Source organism: Nomascus leucogenys, chromosome 8, assembly GCF_006542625.1.
Source record: "Nomascus leucogenys isolate Asia chromosome 8, Asia_NLE_v1, whole genome shotgun sequence".
In the NCBI taxonomy this organism is placed as follows: Eukaryota; Metazoa; Chordata; class Mammalia; order Primates; family Hylobatidae; genus Nomascus; species Nomascus leucogenys.
The window spans coordinates 113712968-113733750 of NC_044388.1; the positions used below are offsets into that span (position 1 = coordinate 113712968).

The 20783-nt window shown below is 48.8% G+C and overlaps 1 protein-coding gene across 23 annotated transcripts in view; it reads left to right on the forward strand.

Moving 5' to 3' along the window:
- CACNA1B (calcium voltage-gated channel subunit alpha1 B) overlaps positions 1-20783 on the forward strand; it is a 243343-nt gene that overhangs the window by 60182 nt on the left and 162378 nt on the right. For 19 of the 23 annotated variants that reach the window (XR_004031497.1, XR_004031498.1, XR_004031496.1 and 16 more), the window contains 4 exons: positions 15240-15343; positions 18590-18705; positions 19659-19715; positions 20491-20583. Coding sequence is in view for 19 of the 23 variants with exons in the window: in XM_030818343.1 (XP_030674203.1) it covers positions 15240-15343; positions 18590-18705; positions 19659-19715; positions 20491-20583 (370 nt within the window). In the remaining 4 variants the exon portion in view is untranslated. The remainder of the gene's footprint in view (positions 1-15239; positions 15344-18589; positions 18706-19658; positions 19716-20490; positions 20584-20783) is intronic. The other 4 variants (XM_030818353.1, XM_030818344.1, XM_030818354.1 and 1 more) reach the window with 1 other exon arrangement.

Consider the following 20783-nt stretch of genomic DNA (forward strand, 5'->3'; position numbering starts at 1 on the left):
GAGGTCGGGAGTTTGAGACCAGCCTGACCAACATGGAGAAACCCCGTGTCTACTAACAATAGAAAAAATTAGCTGGGAATGGTGGTGCACACCTGTAATCCCAGCTACTTGGGAGGCTGAGGCAAGAGAATTGCTTGAATTTGGGAGGCGAAGGTTGCGGTGAGCCAAGATCGCACCATTGCACTCCAGCCTGGGCAACAAGAATGAAACTCTGTCTCAAAAAAAAAAAAAAAAAAAAAAAAAGACAAAGGAAAGAATCTTAAGAGCTATGAGCCAAAAGCACTAGGTAACTTATAAAGGAAAATCTATCAGATTAACAGCAGATTTCTCAACAGAAACACAACAAGCTAGAAGGGATTCGGGCTCTATCTTCAGCCTCCTTAAGCAAAACAATTATCAGCCAAGAATTTTGTATCCAGCAAAACTAAGCATCATAAATGAAGGAAAGATAGTTTTTTTCAGACACAAATGCTGAGAGAATTCGCTACTACCAAGCAAGCACTACAAGAATTGCTAAAAGGAGCTCTAAATCTTGAAACAAATTTTCAAAATACACCAAAATGGAACCTCCTTAAAGCATAAATCCAACAGGATTTATATAACAATAAAACTTAAAAAAACCCAAGGTATTCAGGAAACAAGTAGCATGATGACTAGAATAGTATCTCACATCTCAATATTAACGTTGAATGTAAATGGCCTAAATGCTCCACTTAAAAGATACAGAATGGTGGAATGCATAAGGATTCACCAACCATCTGCTCCCTCTAAGAGACTCACCTAACACATAAGACTCACATAAACTTAAGGTAAAGGGGTGGATAAAGACTTTCCATGCAAATAGACACCAAAAGCAAGCAGGAGTAGCCGTTCTTATATATCAGACAAAACAAAGTTTAAAGCAGCAACAGTTATAAAAGACAAAGAAGGACATTATATAATGATAAAAGGCCTTGTCCAACAGGAAAATATCACAATCCTAAATATATATGCACCTAACACTGGAGCTCCCACATGTATAAAACAATTGCTAGTAGACCTAAGATATGAGATAGACAGGCCAGGCACAGTGGCTCACGCCTGTAATCCAGCACTTTGGGAGGCCGAGTTGGGTGGATCACCTGAGGTCAGGAGTTTGAGACCAGTCTGGCCAACATGGTGAAACCCTGTCTCTACTAAAAATACAAAAAATTAGCCAGGTGTGATGGCAGCCTCCTGTAATCTCAGCTATTTGGGAGGCTGAGGCAGGAGAATGGCATGAACCCAGAGGTGGAGGTTGCAGTGAGCCAAGATAGTGCCATTGCACTCCAGCCTGGGTGACAGAGCGAGACTCTGTCTTAAAAGAAAAAAAAAAAGAAATGAGATACACAGCAACACAATAATAGTGGGGGACTTCAGTACTCCACTGACAGCACTAACAGGTCATCAAGGCAGAACGTCAACAAAGAAACAGTGAATGTAAACTATACCCTGGAACAAATGGACTTAACAGATATTTACAGAACATTCTAGCCAACAGCTACAGAATATATATTCATCAGTGTGTGGAACTTTCTTCAAGATAAACCATATACATAGGCCACAAAATGAGCCTCAATAAATTTAAGAAAATTGAAATTATATCAGGCACTTTCTGAGACCACAGTGGAATAAAACTGGAAGTCAACTCCAAGAAGAACCCTCAAAACCATGCAAATACATGGAAATTAAATAACCTGCTCCTGAATGATCATTGGGTCAAAAATGAAATCAAGATGGAAATTTAAAAATTCTTCGAACTGAGGCCGGACGCGGTGGCTCACACCTGTAATCCCAGCACTTTGGGAGGCCAAGGCGGGTGGATCACGAGGTCAGGAGATCGAGACCATCCTGGCTAACATGGTAAAACCCCGTCTCTATTAAAAATACAAAAAAAAAAGTAACTGGGCGTGGTGGCAGGCACCTATAGTCCCAGCTACTCGGGAGGCTGAGGCAAGAGAATGGCGTGAACCCGGGAGGCGGAGCTTGCAGTGAGCTGAGATCACGCCACTGCACTCCAGCCTGGGCAACTCAGCAAGACTCCATCTCAAAAAAAAAAAAATTAAATAAATAAAAAATAAAATTCTTTGAACTGAATGACAGTAGTGACGGAACCTACCAAAACCTCTGGAATACAGCAAAGGTGGTGCTGAGAGGAAAGTTCATAGCCCTCAACACCTACATCAGAAAGTCTGAACGAGCACAAACAGACAATCTAAGGTCACACCTCAACAAACTAAAGAAACAAGAACAAACCAAACCCAAACCCAGCACAATAAAAGAAATAACAAAGATGAGAGCAGAACTAAATGAAACTTAAACAAAAAAACACAAAAGATAAGTGAAACAAAAAGCTAGTTCTTTGATAAGGTAAATAAAATTTATAGGCCATTAGCAAGTTTAACCAAGAAAAAAAGGGAGAAAATCCAAAGAAGCTCTATTAGAAATGAAATGGGATATATTACAATTGACACCACAGAAATACAAAAGATTTCTCAAGGCTACTGTGAACACCTTTACCCATGTAAGCTAGAAAACCTAGAGGAGATGGATAAATTCCTGGAACGATACAACCCTCCTAGCTTAAATCAGGGAGAATTAGGTACCCTGAACAGACCAATAACAAGCAGTGAGATTGAAATGGTAATAAAAAAATTACCAACCAAAAAAGTCCAGGACCAGATGGATTCACAGTAGAGTTCTATCAGACATTCAAAGAGAATTGGTACCAATCCTATTGACACTATTCCACAAGATAGACAAAGAGGGAATTCTCCCTAAATCATTCTATGAAGCCAGTATCACCCTAATGTCAAAACCATGAAAGGACATAACCAAAAAAGAAAACTACAAACCAATATCCCTGATGAACATAGGTGTAGAAATCCTCAACAAAATACTAGCTAACAGAATACAACAGTATATCAAAAAGATAATTCACCGTGATCACGTGGGTTTCATACCAGGGATCAGGGATGGTTTAACGTACTCAAGTCAATAAATGTGATACACCACATAAACAAAGACAAAAATCACATGATTATCTCAATAGATGTGGAAAAAGCCTTTGACAAAATTCAGCATCCTTTATGATTAAAACCCTCAGCAAAATCGGCATACACAAGACATACCTCAGTGTAATAAAAGTCATTTATGACAAACCCACAGTCAACATAATACAGAATGGGGAAAAGTTGAAAGCATTCCCTTTGAGAACTGGAACAAGACAAGGATGCTCACTCTCACCACTCCTCTTCAACGTAGTAATGGAAGTCCTAACCAGAGCAATCAGACAAGAGAAAGAAAGCAAGGTCATCCAAATCGGGAAAGAGGAAGTCAGACTGTCGCTGTTTGTTTGCTGATGATATGATTGTTTACATAGAAAACCCTAAAGACTCCTCCAGAAAGCTCCTAGAACTGATAAAAGAATTCAGCAAAGTTTCCAGATACAAAAGTAATGTACACAAATCAGTAGCTCTTTTATAAAATACTAACAGTGACCAAGCTGAGGAGGAAATCAAGAACTCAACCCCCTTCACAATAGCTGCAAAACAAACAAACAAAAAACAGAAAACCAAAAAACTTAGGAATATACCTAACCAAGGAGGTGAAAGACGTCTACAAGGAAAACTACAAAACACTGCTGTAAGAAATCATAGGTGACACAAACAAATGGAAACACATCCCATGCTCATGGGTGGGTAGAATCAATATTGTGAAAATGACCATACTGCCAAAAACAGTCTACAAATTCAATGCAGTTCCCATCAAAATACCACCCTCATTCCTCTCAAATTTGGAAGCATCACATTACCCATCCTCAAACTATAGTATAAGGCCATAGTCACCAAAACAGCATGGTACGGGTACAAAAATAGGCACATAGGCCAATGACAGAATAGAGAACCCAGAAATAAACCCAAATACAGCAAACAAGAAGATAAAAGTGAAGAAAGGACACCCTATTCAACAAATGGTGTCGGGATAATTGGCAAGCCACATGTAGGAGAATGAAACTGAATTCTCATCTCTTATTAAAAATCAACTCAAGATGGATCAAGGACTTATCTAAGACCTGAAACTATAAAAATTCTAGAAGATAACATTGGAAAAACCCTTGTAGACATTGACTTAGGCAAGGACTTCATGACCAAGAACCAAAAGCAAATGCAACAACAACAAAAAAGATAAATAGCTGGGACTTAATTAAACCAATGAACTTTTGCACAGCAAAAGAAACAGTTGGCAGAGTAAACAGACAACCCACAAAGTGGGAGAAAATCTTCACAATCTACACATCTGAGAAAGGACTAATATCCAGAATCCACAATGAACTCAAACAAATTAGCAAGAAAAAAATCCCATCAAAAAGTGGGCTAAGGACATGAATAGACAGTTCTCAAAAGAAGATGTACAAATGGCCAACAAACATGGAAAAATGCTCAACATCATTAATGATTAGGGAAATGCAAATCAAAGCTACAATGTGATACCACCTTACTCCTGCAAGAATGACTGTAATAAAAAAATTAAAAAATAATAGATATTGGCATGGATGTGGTGAACAGGGAACAGTTCTACACTGCTGGTGGGCATGTAAACTAGTACAACCAGTATGGGAAACGATGTGGAGATTTCTTAAAGAACTAAAAGTAAAACTACCATTTGATCCAGTAATTTCACTAGTTGGTGTCTACCAAGAGGAAAATAAGTCATATGAAACGGAGACTTGCACATGCATGTTTACAGCAGCACAATTTGCAATTGCAAAAATGTGAACCAACCCAAATGCCCATCAATCAACCAGGGGATAAAGAAACTGTGATATATATATGATGGACTACTACTCAGCCATAAAATGGAATGAATTAATGGCATTCACAGTGACCTTGGTGAGATTGGGACTATTCTAAGTGAAGTAATTCAGGAATGGAAAACCGAACATCGTATGTTCTCACTCATAAGTGGGAGCTAAGCTGTGAGGATGCAAAGGCATGAGAATGACACAGTGGACTTTGGGGACTCAGGAGGAAAGGGTGGGAAGGGGTGAGAGATAAAAGACTACAAATTGTGTGCAGCATACGCTGCTTGGGTGATGGGTGCACGAAAATCTCATAAATCACCACTAAAGAACTTACTCATGTAACCAAACACCATCTGTTCCCCAATAACCTATGGAAATAAAATTTTTTTTTAAAAAAAGTACCTTATCTCCTGGCCTAATTTTGGGTTGCTGGTTAGTTGCCAGTGTGGGGAGCCTTTGAGTTTCAAACTTTTTTTTTTTTTTTTTTAGTTTCAAACTTTTGTAAAGCCTGCCGAAATGGTCCCAGGTTAACTAGGTATTTCACTAAAGTGGCTGTTTCTAGATCAGTATTTAGATCATTAGTTAAAAATGGCCTCCTGTATAACATTTCATATGGGCTCATATTAATTTTTGCTCTGGGGAAATTATGGACCCTTACGAGAGCTGTGGACAGCAAGTTGACCCAAGTTTCTGATGTTTCCTGATATAGCATAGCTAACACCCATTTTAGAGTTTGATTAGCTCTTTCCACTTTTCTAGAGGATTGAGGCCTCCATACTGAATGTAAATAGTATTTGATTCTGAGAGCCTTAGCAACCCCTTGAATTATTTGAGAGATAAAGAACGAGTCATTATCACTTTGGAGGCTTTGAGGTAACCCAAACTGGGGAAATATTTCTTTGAAAAACCTTCACAACTTCATTGGCCTTCTGTGTTTTGGTGTAAGGTAAGCTTCAATCCAGCCAGTAAAGGTATCTGTAACCTGCACACGGACCTTGGGGGACTGAACAAAGCATGACGAACACGGGAATAAAGATAAAGACAAAGAGTATATTTGGAAGAAGGGGTCGGGGGCTCCTTGCTTCTAGTGAACAAGGGCCCTGAGCTTTACACACCCCTCTGTATTTATTAGGCAAAAGAGATAGCGAAAAGAAGAGGGGGTGGTTGTCAGCAGGCAGTTTGATTCACAGCAGGCTTGCAAGACCACATTCTTTGAACAATAGGCTCTAGATGTCCCAGTAGGTAACTGCAATGAGCACGGCGCCAGGGAGTGATTGCCCTCAGCAAACCTCCTGGTGGCAGGCACAGTCGTGAGTTTGTCCACATCCTGCTTTCATGATAAACAGTTTGCTGTTTGATCATATAGCCTCCAGTGGAATACTGAGTTGGTCATGTCTCTCAGGCCTTCAGCTCCCTACAGGTATCTGTTAGTACTAACAAATCTTGTATGCTCTACAGACTGGCATTGTCCTATGGCCCTTTGGGTTTCCTTTGAGTGCTCTTTGGGCAGTGATGGCTGTCATAATTTTTGCTTGCCATTTTTCTTTACTCTGTTCCCCTTTTCCTTCCTTCGTGTTGTTATACATCATGAAAGCAATATCAAGAAGCTGATTTTGATTAGTTTGTGGGCCCATCTGTAGCTTTTGGAGCTTACATCTAATGTCTGGGGCAGATTGGATTAGTATATTTTTTAAAGGCTTCCTCCAGCCTGCCATGAAACATGGCTGGATTTTCCTTCTTGCCCAGTGTAACCTCCTTTACCTTATCATAATTTACTGCCTTATTCTCTTTCTCTTCCTCCAAGGAGAGCCTCAAGAAACTTAGCCTGGTGGTTCATTCCCTCAGGTGTGTTATAGTCCCAATTAGGATCAGTAATGGAGACTGTGTCTGGGCCTAAGTGATTGCCCTGAGAGTTTCAAGGAAATAAGTCATCTGCTTCCTGGTGGGTGGCCTCAAAGATTTGTTTCTTTTCCAAGGGGCTGCAATAGGTTGCTAGAATGAATTGAACATCTCCCCTGAGAGATCAAAGGCTAAGGTCAAAGTTTGGGACCCATATCCAAATTCCTAGGGTTCTCAGAATAGCTTCCTAGCTTTTTTGTATGTTGTTTTATATCAGTTATAGAAAAGGGGGACTGCACTAGGACTGGCCCCTCAGCTCCTGCTACTTCCCTAAGGGGTAGCAGGGCTGGAGGGGGAGTTGAATAGATTGTTCCTCTCCAAATGTGAGGAGGACTTAGCTGGACCCCCGAATTTTGCTCTTGGATTTGAGCCTCAGGAGCACTTGGCAAGGAGTTATACAGGGGTGGTTGCACTTCCCTCTGAGAGACAGGTGGCCTTTGTAAAAGGGGATCATCTACAATATCTAGTTCTGCCTTAAGACGTTCCTTTTCAGGGCAGGTTCCAGGACTTTTGCAGATTGTTGGGTTTTGGTATAGGGCTATGAAGACCTGTACGTGTGGGATTTCTGACAATTTACCCTGCCTTTTGCAAAACAGGTCTAATTGCAGGATGGTGTTGTAATTAAGACTTCCAATGACCACCAATTATTCCTGGCTGTCCGGCTGATATTGGGGCTATACAGTATTATAGTAGAAAATCCGATGTTTTCTCCTTAGATTGTCAGGGTTCAATTGATTCCAGTGGTTGAGGATGCAGCCAAGCAGGGAATCAGATGGAATGGATGGAGAGTTGCCCACAGTGGTCTGGAAGAGAGAAGAGGACTTTAAAAAGTGGAGGTCCTACTAGGTGACCCAGATTTTACCTGGGGTGGCCATCTGGAAAAACTCTGCATCTTGTCTGGGGTTCCCAAGGGCATCCCCACCTCTGGGGCCCCGTCTTAGTTTGTCAGATATGTCTGACCTCAGATGGGTGCCAGCACCACTTTGGAACGGTTCCCTCCACAATCAGTGGCCCACTATGAGTTTCCTCTTGTCCCTGGCTGAAGGCCCTGACTTCTAGCATCCGTATAATTTGATAAGGCCAAGCTTTTCCTTTTAACTTCAGCCAATATGTTCATACACAGAATCTCTTTTACAATTAATTTTCATAAGCCTACAACTTGTTCAAACCTTTGGATTTTTCCTATATCACTTGAAACAATCCTTTAGCCCTCTAAACTTAGGCAACAAAAATTATACAACATTTCTTGCATAATTTCACTTTCACAAATCTTTTTCACAACTTACCCAGATCATCTACTACTTGCTTGGACTTTGTGACTTGTCCTAAACATCCGTCTTTTGTTTCTTTACTTTTATTATTATTATCATATTCCAGGCTGGAGTGCAGTGATGCGATCTTGGCTCACTGCAACCTCCTCCTTCCAGGTTCAAGCAGTTCTCCTGCCTCAGCCTCCCAAGTAACTGGGACAACAGGCGTGCATCACTGCACTTGGCTAATTTTTTATATTTTTAGTAGAGACAGGGTTTCACCATATTGGCCAGGCTGGTCTCGAACTCCTGACCTCATGATCCACCTGCCTCGTCCTCCCAGAGTGCTGGGATTACAGGTGTGAGCCACTGCACCCAGTAATATCCCTCTTTTTTTTTTTTTTTGAGAAGGAGTCTTGCTCTTTCACCCAGGCTGGAGTGCAGTGGCACGATCTCGGCTCACTGCAGGCTCCGCCCCCCGGGGTTCACGCCATTCTCCTGCCTCAGCCTCCCACGTAGCTGGGACTACAGGCGCCCGCCACCTCGCCTGGCTAATTTTTTGTATTTTTAGTAGAGACGGGGTTTCACCCTTGTTAGCCAGGATGGTCTCGATCTCCTGACCTTGTGATCCACCCGCCTCGGCCTCCCAAAGTGCCGGGATTACAGGCGTGAGCCACTGCGCCCGGCCAATATCCCTCTTTTAAAACAACAGTCATTTTACTTTAGGACAAGAATTTACCATACAAGATGCCTTTTTATATAATACAAAATCTCTTTTATTTATAACCTTCTTTGCATAGCTAGGGGGCTAAGTGGGTTTCTTTTGTCCTTAGCCAGTTGAATAGATCAAGTAAGAGAAGGGAGGTCAAAATGCTTAAGAGACATTACGTTTTGTCTTTACTAGCTAACTCTACAGGAGAATTTAGCATAAGAAAAGAGGGTTTAAGTTCCCTGAAACGTGTGAATTCCTCCTTGACAAGCTGCCACTGCCAATTGTGTCACACTTAGGGATCAGGGAGTATAACCAGGAAAAACAGAAAAGAGTCCTTCCCCCTTCCAGGCAGGGCAGCTATCCCTATCATTCCTTGGCCTTCAGGTAACACTGGAGAGTGGCCCCAGTTGCCCTCAGTTACTGGGGAGCTACTAGGAAATGACTGCTGAAAGACCGAAAAAAAAAGGAAAAGGACTCAGGTTCCTCATGTGAACCAGGCAGTGGTGGTCAGGTGCTTCCACATGGATACCTTTCAGTCTCTCCATAGAGTGGCCCCAGCCAGAGAGCTGCAGTTGCCTCCGTGCTTAGGTGCTCTCTGTCAAGTGTCCTGAGTTGGAAAGAGAGATAGAAAATGCTTCCCCTGTATGGAACAGAGAGGAAAAGGGAAAATAAGAAGAAAAATAACTCCCAAACTTTGGGCTTGCCTCCTGGCTGGCTCATCAAAATATGTTACCAGGGGAGGGTCTTGACTATGAGTCATCCAGGTTCTTGGCATTTTGAACAAAGAATTGGACAAAATGCACAAAACAACAAAAGAATGAGGCAATGAAAGCACAGACTTATTGAAAGTATGCTCCACAGAGTGGGAGTGGGCTCAAGCAAGTTGCTCAAGAGTGTTAGTTACAGAATTTTCTGGGGTTTAAATACCCTCTAGAGGTTTCCCATTGGTTACTTGGTTACACTCTATGTAAATGAAGACTGGACCTGCTACCAGTCTGATTGGTTGCAGGAGGTGACCAATCAAAGGCTGAAGTGAAGTTATAAAGTTAAACCCTATGCTAATGAAGACTTGGCCCATGACCAGCCTGATTGGTTGTGGGAGGTGACCAATCAGAGGTACTTTCCAGTTTTTCGTCTGTGACACAGTGGAAGGGGGGTGGGCCGCAAATTGAGTAGCCGCTGTTCTTTTGTTACTTGGGTGTGGAGTGGTGTTTTCCTTTTGATTCAGTTCTAGGAAGTCAGCACAAATTGGCCTTAGGGTCCCTGCCTCCAGAACCTATTCTGCCTCAATAGTACTATAATTTTTGCTTCATCTGTCAAACATAATTTAGAAAACTCAAAAGGAGAAAGAAATCCAGTTACCTATATTTTTACACTTTCCATTTTTCTTCCTTCCTTCCTAATAGTGATTCAATTTTTACTTATTTCCTTTCTGTTTAGAGAACTTTCATTATTCATTTTTTCTTAGGAGAGTTCTGCTGGTGACAAATTCTCCTGGTTTCCCTAGTTTTTCATTTGAGAAAGTCTTGATTTCCCAAAGGATATTCTTGGTGGGTATAGGTGTCTGGGTTGACAGTTCTTTTCTTTCAGCACCTGAAAAATATTATGCCACTTCCTTCTGGCCTCCATGGTTTCTGATGAGAAACCATTTGAATTGTTTTCCCCGTATAGGTAAGGTATCATTTTTTTCTGCTGCATTCAAGATTTTTTCTTTGTCTTTAGTTTTCAGAAGTGTGGCTATAATGTGTTTGTCTGGGGTTTGCTGAGCTTCTTAAAGCTGTATGTTTGTGTCTCTTGCTAAAGTTGAGAAGTTTTCAGCATTCTTTTTTTTTTTTTTTTTTTTTTTTGAGACAGAGTTTCGCTCTGTCACCCAGGCTGGAGTGCAGTGGCACAATCTCGGCTCACTGCAAACTCTGCCTCCCAGGCTCAAGTGATTTTCCTGCCTCAGGCTGCGGAGTAGCTGGGATTACAGGCATGCACCACCATGCCTGGCTAACGTTTGTATTTTTAGTAGAGACAGGGTTTCGCCATGTTGGCCAGGCCGGTCTCGCACTCCTGACCTCAGGTGATCTGCCTGCCTCGGCCTCCTGAAGTGCTGGGATTACAGGTGTGAGCCACCACGCCTGGCCGTATTTCTTTAAATACTGTCAGTTTTGTCCTTTTTCACCTGTCTTTGATGCTCTGATGACACGAATATTAGATCATTTGTTATAGTCCCATGGGTTTTTGAGGTTCACTTTTCTCTGCTTATCAGAATGGATAATTCTATTGTTCTTTATTTTCTTACTGTTCACGGATTCCTTCCACATCCCCTCCATTCTCTTGTTATGCATTTTCATTGAGATTTTTGATTTTTTTTTTTAGCTCTAAATTTTCCCTTTGGTTCTGTAATCCAAAAAGTTATCAGAGACAAGTCTCAATCAATTCAGAATTTTATTTTGGCAAGGTTAAGGACATGCCCAGAATAAAAAAACAACACCTTTGTAGAAAGGTATTTGGTGTGTGTGTGTTGTGTGTTGTGTCTGGTGTGCGTGGTGTGCATGTGTGTGTGTCTGGTGTGTGTGTGTCTGGTTGTGTGGTGTATGTGGTGTGTGTAGTGTGTGTGGTGTATGTGGTATGTGTAGTATGTGTGGTGTATGTGGTGTGTGCCTGTATCTGGTGCATGTGGTATGTGTAGTATGTGTGGTGTATGTGGTGTGTGCCTGTATCTGGTGCATGTGGTATGTGTGTGGTGTGTGTGTGGTGTGTGCACTTGTGTCTAGTGTGTGTATGTGGTGTATTTGTGTCTATTATGTGTGGTGTGTGTGGTGTGCATGTGTTTGTGGTGTGTCTGTGGTGTGTCTGTGGTGTGTTTGTGTCTGGTCTGTGGCATGCATGTGTGTGGTGTGTGTCTGGTGTGTGTCTGGTGTTTGGTGTGTGTATGTGTGTTGTGTGTGTGGTGTATACATGTGTGTGGTGTGTGTGTGGATGTGAAGTATGTGTGTAGTGTGTGTGGTGTGTGTGTGGTGTGTTTGGTGTGTGCATGTGTGTGGTGGCTGTGTGTCCAGTGTGTGTGTGTGGTGTATCTGTGTCTGATGTGTGTGGTGTGTGCACATCTGGCATGTGTGGTGTGTGTGTGGGTGTGGGTGTGTGGTGTGTGGTGCAGGTGTGTGTCTGGTGTGTGCACTTGCATGTCCTTTGTGTGTGGTGTGTGTCTGGTGTGTGTGGTGTACATATGGTGTGCGTGTAGTGTGTGTGTTTGGTGTTTGTGGTGTGTGCGCTTGTGTGACCAGTGTGTGTATGGTGTATGTGTGTCTGGTATGTGTGGTGTGTGTGTGTGTGGTGTATGTATGCATGTGTGTGGTGTGTGGTGCGTGTGTCTCGTGTGTGCACTTGTGTGTCCTGTGTGTGTGGTGTATGTGTGTCTGGTGTGTGTGGTGTATGTATAGTGTGTGTGTAGTGTGTGTGTGTTTGGTGTTGGTGTGTGTGGCGTGCATGTGTGTGGGTGTGCACTTGTGTGTCCAGTGTGTGTGTATGGTGTATGTGTGTCTGGTATGTGTGGTGTGAGTGTGTGTGGTGTATGTATGCATGTGTGTGGTGTGTGTGGTGTGTGGTGCGTGTGTGTGTCTGGTGTGTGTGCTTGCGTGTCCTTTGTGTGTGGTGTGTGTGGTATATAGTGTGCGTGTAGGTGTGTAGTGTGTGTGTTTGGTGTTGGTGTGTGTGTGCGTGTGTGTGGTGTGTGCACTTGTGTGTCCAGTGTTTGTGTATGGTGTATGTGTGTCTGGTATGTGTGGTGTGCGTGTGTGTGTGTGGTGTATGCATGTGTGTGTCGTGTGTGGTGCATGTGTGTGGTGTGTGTGTGTGTGTGTGTAGAGGGAGATTTATCATGAGGAACTGGCTCATGTGATCACAGAGGCTGGCACGTCCACATCTGTGGTTCTGCCTGGCGGGCTTGGGTGCTGTCCGCACATGGAGAGCTGATGGTGCAGTTCCCGATGGCGGTGGCCGGCAGAGGTGAAATCCAGAGGCACCTGCTGGAGACTTTTCCCTTACCCAGGGGAGGGTTGGTCTTGAATGTGGGTTGAATGAGGTCCACCTACATTACAGAGAGCAGTGGTCTTCACTCTGGATTAAAGTGATAATCTTATCTCAGAGCACCTTTGTAGAAGTATCTGCAAGGTACCATCAAGTGTACTTGACCAAGTATCTGAGTATCCCGTGGCCCAGCTAAGTTGACACAACATTAACCATCACAGCATCTAAGAAATTTGTGCTCTTCCTGGTTCTTAGTATGTCGAGTGAGTTTCTGTTGAAAACTGGCCATTTTTGGCCTTTCGGCATGGGACCTTGGATCTCAGTTAAGCATTCTGCGTTGGCTCTCAGGGAAGGAGGAGGGCTGCTGTCTTGTTGCTGGTGAGTGCAGAAGTCTACGTTCCCCACTTGGCCTCTGTTGACATATGGTAGCGTGTTCTCCTTACTGCTGGGCTGGGGTGGCAGGTCTGGCTTCCCACCATGCCTCAAGGGAACTTTCCTGGCTGGGAGGGTTAGAAGTGCCTTGTTCTTGTTCTCCACGTGGTTTCTGCACACTGTGTGTGGGTGGGCGGCTTCATGACTGCTGGATGGGGGTAAAAGTCCCGACTCCACAAGGCCCTTCTGACAGCTCCCTAGCAGCAGGGGGTGCCCCTACTGCCTGTGTAAATGGACGTCAAGGTGTCCCCTGTGGTCTTCACTAGTACCGCAGAGGTGGGCTGGGGCTGGGGGGCCATGATAACCCCTGCTGAGGAGGAACGTTCCATCTCCTTGGCTTTCTCTGACAGCACCCCATGGAGGGTGAGGGGATTTGGATGCCTCATTGCAGTCTAGGTGCTCCTCTGGGTCTTTGCTGGAAGGGAGGGATGGAGATGGAGCCAGCATTTTCTGTGGGTTGTCTGAGAGCTCCCTGTCCTGCTAGGCTGCCTTGGTTAGGGAGAGCTGGCTTTTGCTGGTGCTTTTTTTTTGTCGTCTGTGCCCCTTGGGCATTTCCAAGTTTTAGGCTTCATCAGCTCCAAATGTGGGATATAGGAGGCAAGAAGAAAACCCCGGAAACGCACCTTATATCCTGGGGTCCTAGCTAGTCTGTCCTATTTTCTCCACCTTTTAGAGTCATTCTATGTTTGCTTTGTGAATAATTTTCAGTATGTTAATTCCACTTAGTGGGAACAATATGGCAGAGTGTGTCTGCTCCATCTTCCCAGAAGTGGAAGTCCTGTTTTTTAAGATGAGAGGAATTAGAGCCAGTTGGCTACTGATGGGAACACTCCATTGGGGAGGGAAATTGCAGGAGCCAGTACTTGAGCAGGTGAGAGGGGCTGAGGCTACAGCAGCGATATCTCTTTTTTCTCAAGAAGGGAGGGCAGGTTTGAGCGTGTGCTTGCGGGAAGTTGGTGGCTTTGGTGGCCGCCCAGTCCACAGATCTGAGTTGCATGTGAGTCTGGACAGAGGTGTGGTCTAGGAACATGAACTGCAGCTGGAGCTGAGATTCTGAATGTCACTTCTGGTTTCAGATCCAGGAATCTCAGGGGCCAGCCTGGAATCAGTGTCTGAGGGTCGGGAACCACGAGCTTCAGTCCATGCAGGGGTGGAGGCTGTAAATCCACCAGGCTGGCAGACACTGGAGGGTAGGAATGCCAACAGCAGCACCTGGAGATCAGCGCCCACTGCAGGGCAGCGCCCCGACTGTCCTCCTGCCTCTGTCTTGGTGGAGCCCGTCCCATGTCTTGTGAACGGCCTCTGAAGACAAGCGTCCAGGAACGGGACTAGGGGCTGCCTCCCTTGGCACCCACCACCCTCCTGGTTTCTCTCCAGCACCAGACTCGCAGGGAGAAAGAGGTTCTCTACACCCCTTAGCCACATCCCCTGGGAATGCATAAAAACGAAACAACTATGGAATCAGACTGGGTTCAAAGGAGCGCACCCTTTTGTGGGCTGTGCTATAAAAAGCAAAAGATCTGGGAAAGAAGGTCCCTCTTTGCTTTCAGCTATTCAGATCACGCCTGAGTGCTGGGCGCTGTCTCAGGCCAGGCATGTGGTAAAACTGAAAATGCAGATGGGCCCACTGTTGCCTCTCAGCTGTGGGAGCTGCTGCATGTGGACTTGGGTCTGATGTGGACTTGGGCCTGTGGGCCGCCTTCAGGAGGACATGGCTTTGGAGCTGCCCAGGATGTCTGGTAGCCAGGGAGGTGTCTGGCAGAGGTTGGGGGCTCATGCCACCTCGGGGCATCCACACAGCCGTGGCTCCCTGGGCCTACCGCTTGGCTTTTGAGTGTTGCCAGGCAGTGGCTGGCAGCACTGAGTGTCCCTGGTCCTCTGGGAGCTGCAGTCCAGAGAGAACTCTGCCAGCAAGGGCACGTCTGCCTGTGGGTGCTGCCTGAACTCCAGCCCCATGCTTGGACCTCCCCTTGACTGGCCTCCCCACTGCCTGGACCCTACCAGGTGTGTGCTTCTGAGAAGGAGGCCTGTTGGGGGCTGGGGGTGCTTCTGTGGCCGGGACTGTGTGTTTTGTCTCTGTCCTTCCTCATCTCCCTCTCCTTGCTTCCAGACAAACGATGCGGCCGGCAACACCTGGAACTGGCTCTACTTCATCCCTCTCATCATCATCGGCTCCTTCTTCATGCTCAACCTGGTGCTGGGCGTGCTCTCGGGGTGAGAGACCATGTGGGGGATGTGCAGGTGCCCCTCTGTGTTCTCAGCTGAGGGGTCAACAGGGGCACGTGTGAGACTTGGGGTGGGGGGCCTGGCCCATGGGTGCCCTTTGTGGTGGTTGCCCCTGGTGTTCTGGGTTCTGGTAGCCCTTCCTTTGTGCCACCATCCTGACCTGTCCTTGATCAGCCCCTTGGCCCCTTATCTCTATCATACCCTTGGCCTTTCCTTGGTCTCTGCCATGGGAGAGCAGCTGCCGCTACTCATCTGGGTAGACAGGAGGTGTCGTCTGTGATGGGAGGTGTGGTCGTAATGGGAGGTGTGGTCTGTAATGGGAGGTTGGTCTGGGGGGATCGGAGGTGTGGTCTGTGATGGGAAGTGTGGTCTTGGTAGATGGAGGTATGGTCTGGGACGGTTTCTGAGTAGCCTCTGTGGCCACAGAGAGCCCCTCTGTTACCGTGGTGAGAAATAACTGGGAGCACCCTGATCTCTGCAGAAGTCACCACTGGGCTCGCCACCCTGGCCCTGACCGCTGGTGTGTACTTCCTCTCAGGTCACCTCTTTGTGCCAAGCTACTCCAGGGGAGGGTGAGAGAGAGGGCTCAGGGCTGGGGGTCCATCGTGGAGAAGGTGGAGAAAGAGTCCTCTCTGGGAGTGGGATGTGGTAGGCGGGCATGGCCAGGTGGGCCTGTGGGCACACAGCCCCTCCTGTCCCACCCTGGGGCTGAGAGCTGAAGAGATGCCATGTATGGGGCCTGACTGGGGTTGGTATTTGGGGCTCCTGCCCTACCACAGGGCAAGGAGTTGTGCTAGGAAGGAGGTGGAAGGCATCAGGCCTGCCTGGCTTCCTCCTCCCACCTTGGCCTCAGCTCCCCTGTGAGGCTGGAGGAGTACATCTCCCCGCTGTGCTCCCTATGATCCCTGCTCAGGCCCACGGCTCCGAGCCGGGCTAGGGATAGAGCCTGGTGAACCTGGGAGTTCTGCCACGCTGAGCAAGACAGGAGCAGCCAGAGTGGGGATGGCTGGAGCCAAAGCCTCTGGGCTCCAGCAGGAGATCGTGCCTTTGGTTTTGGCCCTGTCCTGTAAGGGGTGTGATTGTCACTAGCAGGCCTTTCCAAGAGCCTCCATGGGAACCAGCAAGCGACCGGCTCAGGGGATGGAAATAGAACTCCTAGCCTGGCCCGGTAGCCGGCGGAGGCTTAGGGCTCGGAGGAGGCACGGGGGGAGGGACATCTCAGCTGAGACCCAACTGGGGTCCTAGGAATGAGCCAGGCTAAGGAAGGAGGAGGGTCTTCCAGGCAGAGAACAGCTGGGGTGGAGGCACAGTGGACAGAGGGTTGTGGCCTGTGTGTTGCAGAGATGCTTGGAGCTGGAGTCAGAGGGTGTTGTGGGGAGAGGGCACAGGGGCTGGCAGGGGGCTGGCAGCAGCCAGGCTTGTGAGGTGCCTGGGCTGTGCTGAGGATGCTGCCTGGTGCCAAGGGCGCTGAGAACGCTGCCTGGTGGGAAGCCTGGCAGGAGCATAGGTGGGTTCAAGGGGAGGTAGGAGGGCAGCCTGCTCAGGGCTTCCTTCTCCGTCCCTCTAGGGAATGTGCAGAACAGCCTGAGGGGCTGGAGGGGAGGCCCAAGGCAGGGCCTGCTTGCTATTTCCCGCTCCTTCCCCACTGTGAGGATCCCGGCCTCTGGGGAGAATGGGATATGTGATGGTTCTCCCATCAGCCCAGCTGAACCCTCCCTCTGGCCCACAGGCCCAGCAGAGGGCCCCCAAGCCAGGGGCCAGCACCCCCTATGTGGGTCCTGCATCCCGGGGTGGCAGTGGTAAGAGGCCGCCTTCCCAGCGTTGCTCTGTGGGAAAAGCCACGGCTCTGCCATGTCTGGGCGAGAGCTGCAGGAGGGGCCAGCTTGGGGCTAATTCGGCCTCTCTCTCTCCATTCCCAGAGCTCCCATCCTCACAGCATCCCAGAGAAGCGGAATAGGTGGCCCCTGTCCTGCCCCTTCTCGCCCAGCGAGGACAGAAGCTCAGGGAGGGCTGGCCCTGCTGCCGGCCACTGCGTGAGAAGCAGCTACTCTGTGGAGCGGGCCAGACTGCTGGGGGGAGTTGCTGCTGGTAGCTCTCAGATCAATTCAAGCAGTGATGTCTTTGCCCTTCCCCTGTCCCCCAGGCCCTCTCATTCTCAGGGCATGGCCACAGGGATTGGCCTGGGTGGGGAGGCCCCAGTGGACCCTGCCTTCCTGTAGATTTGGGACTTGGGATGCCCAGATGGGAGGGTGCACCTGGGCAGGTCTGGTCACCTTGCACTGCCTGGGCTGTAGCAGTTCAGTGCCTGGCAGACACTGGTCTTGCGCCCAGGGTCAGTCGTGGTCAGAGCCAGGGACTGTTGCACCGGGGCTATGTGTGCTGGGAGTCATGCCTGCCACACCCACTCCAGCAAGCCCAGAAGCTCGTGTGTATGTGTGTGTGTGTGTGTGTGTGAGAGAGAGAGAGAGAGAATGGCTTGCTTCTGGCACTGTGAACCTTAAAGCTTGGCCAGGAGGCTGGGGCTGGCGTAAGGGTGCTAAGCTGGAAGGGCAAGTGTTCTCTGCTGGTCACCATGACAGCTGTGAAGGCTCAGACAGGGCTGGGGCGAGATGTCAGGGGCCAATGATAGAAGGTCTCCTCTCCTGCTCACTGTGAGCCTCAGAGTCTTGGTTGAGGAGGCTACATGGACTCTGCAGTATTTTCCTTCTGCCTCTGGCCTGCCCTGACCCAGTCCCTTCTGCCCTGTCCCTCCTCCTTCCCACAGAGGCTTTGCATCTGAACCAACAGAGGAAGCAAAGTGAACCTTCTCCTCTGGAGATTGTTGCCAGGAGCTCTCTGGAGGACAGCAGATAACAGAGCCTGGCACGAGGGGAGGGAGGAGGCGCATGCCTAGGTTGCTGGAGGCAGGGGCTGTGAAATTGTCCCTGCTCTCTAGAACTGCCCCTCTGGGGACCAAGACACTGTCCCTAAGTGCCACAGGAGTCTGAGGACGGAGGGCCACCTGGGCTGCTCACGGAGGCCCTCTGGGTGCCCAGGGAGCTGCCTGGTGCTCTGGAGTGCTCATCTGGAGTGCTCAGGTTAGAAGAGGCTGGGGTGGCAGGGGCCTGCCTGAAGCGGCCGCCTGCAGCCTGCGTCTCCTGTCCCAGGCTTTCCCTGGTCCTTTTTGTCTCTGGGGCTGCACACCTGTGGGGCTTGCACTCACCTGATCTTGCTTTTCCGGCCCCTGCATGGTAGGGAGTTTGCCAAGGAGCGAGAGAGGGTGGAGAACCGCCGCGCCTTCCTGAAGCTGCGCCGGCAGCAGCAGATCGAGCGAGAGCTCAACGGCTACCTGGAGTGGATCTTCAAGGCGGGTGAGGGCCCGTGGGAGCCACTGCACTCCTGGCCGGCCACTGTTAGTTCTCTGTCCCCAATTCTGCTCTGCTGCCAGCTGGGGTGCCCTGGCTGCTGGGTAGAGCCTGAAGGGACTTTGTAGTGAGCAGAGTGAGAAGGGATTTCTCTCTAGCTCACCCAGGGGCCTGGCACCAGGCAGCCATATGGCTCTGAGGACAGTGGCCTTTTAAATGGAGGACTCTGCCATGGCCCAGCCCAAAGCTGGTCTTTCCCCGTTAGTCTCAGCCAAGTCCCTTCTGTGCCCTGACTCTGGGTTTTGTCAAGCCTGGACTCCCTCCCCTCGCCCCAGGCCAGCGCTCTTGCCTCCACATGGGCCATGCACTCCCACCTCCTAAGGTTTCCCAAGTGCCTCCTCAGAGATGAACTCGCCTGTGGCACAGCTGTTCTCAGGGAGGCGACGTGTGTGTAGGGACGGGCAGACACAAGGCGGCTGAGTCCTCTTCACAGGGCACCGTCTGTCCCAGTAGAAAAAGCTCAGCTGTGGGCCCTGCTGGCTTCTGGAAGTCTAACAGCCGATAAGGCGGCAAGGTGCGGTGGCTCACGCCTATAATCCCAGCACTTTGGGAGGCCGAGGCGGGCGGATCACCTGAGGTCAGGAGTTCGAGACCATCTTGGCCAACATGGTGAAACCCCGTCTCTACTAAAAATACAAAAATTAGCCGGGCGTGGTGGCACATCCCTGTAATCCCAGTGGGGAGGCTGAGGCAGGAGAATCACTTGAACCCGGAAGGTGGAGGCTGCAGTGAGCCAAGATTGCGCCACTGCACCCCAGCCTGGGCGACAGAGCGAGACTCCATCTCAAAAAAAAAAAAAGAGCTGAGAAGGCAGGGCCTTCCAGACAGAGGTGTGCCTCTGTCCTGGGGCATTCCTGGGGTCAGGAGGGCTCTGACCTGAGGCTGTGTTCCCCTCGCAGAGGAAGTCATGCTGGCCGAGGAGGACAGGAATGCAGAGGAGAAGTCCCCTTTGGACGGTAGGTGGCACTCGCTGGTACTCCTGTGTGGCGGAGAGCTCTGGTGGCCACGTGGGTGGTGACACGTGCCCGCTTGCATGTTTCACACGCGAGGTGCTCTCGGCAGTGCCAGGCACCTGCACAGCCATCACGTGAACACAGACTAGGGCCATGGTGTCTGACCCTGGCACCTGACACAGGCCCACATTGCAAGTTTAAACCGAGCTGTGTCTATCCCCAGGGCTTGGGGTGCTGCTGCTCCCAGAGACCATGGGAAGGCTCATGGCACAACCTGGGGCCACGAGAGGGAGCTCGGGCCCCATTGCTGTGGTTGCTGGCACTGGTTACCAGCACAGCTGCAGCAGCAGGAAGGTTCCCCTCTCTGCACACCCACTGCTCAGGTCAGGGTCGGACAGCATGGGCACATCTGTAGCCATCTCAGCCGGCCCCATGCCTGTGGCTCTGAGCAGGTCTATGCTGTCCCCACTGTAGTCCTGGCCTTGCCCCAGATGGATGTTGCCTGGTTTGCCTGGTGGCCAGGCCTCCCCACTGGCCTCATTTTGGAAGGAAGGGAAAGCGGGGACCCCTCACCCTCAAAATTCCTTGTCCCTTCAGCTCTGGGGACTGGGAGGGACCCAAGGGGGCCCACAATCTTCCAGCCTCAGCCTAAGCCCCAGTTCAGGACAGGAGCTCAGGAGAGGTCACCGATCCTAAGGGGAGTGTGATCCCATGCCCCGCTGAGGCAGGTGGCCTGAGGGCTGCAGCTCAGGCAGTCTCTCCCATCCTTTGTTTAAAGCAGTGCTGAAGAGAGCGGCCACCAAGAAGAGCAGAAATGACCTGATCCATGCAGAGGAGGGAGAGGACCGGTTTGCAGATCTCTGTGCTGTTGGTGAGTCTCAGGGTGTCCCTCCAGCTCTGCCAGGCTTGAGCTGGACATGGAGTGCATGCTCCGCTTCCCCTGCTACCCAGCCACTGTTGGACTCCCCTTCTTGCCTAAACGCCTGCAGGCTCCTTTCAGACAGTTTCCTGCTCCTGGCTTTGTGACCCCCATGTGGACATAGGGCCCTTAGCCATATCCCAAGGCTGGAG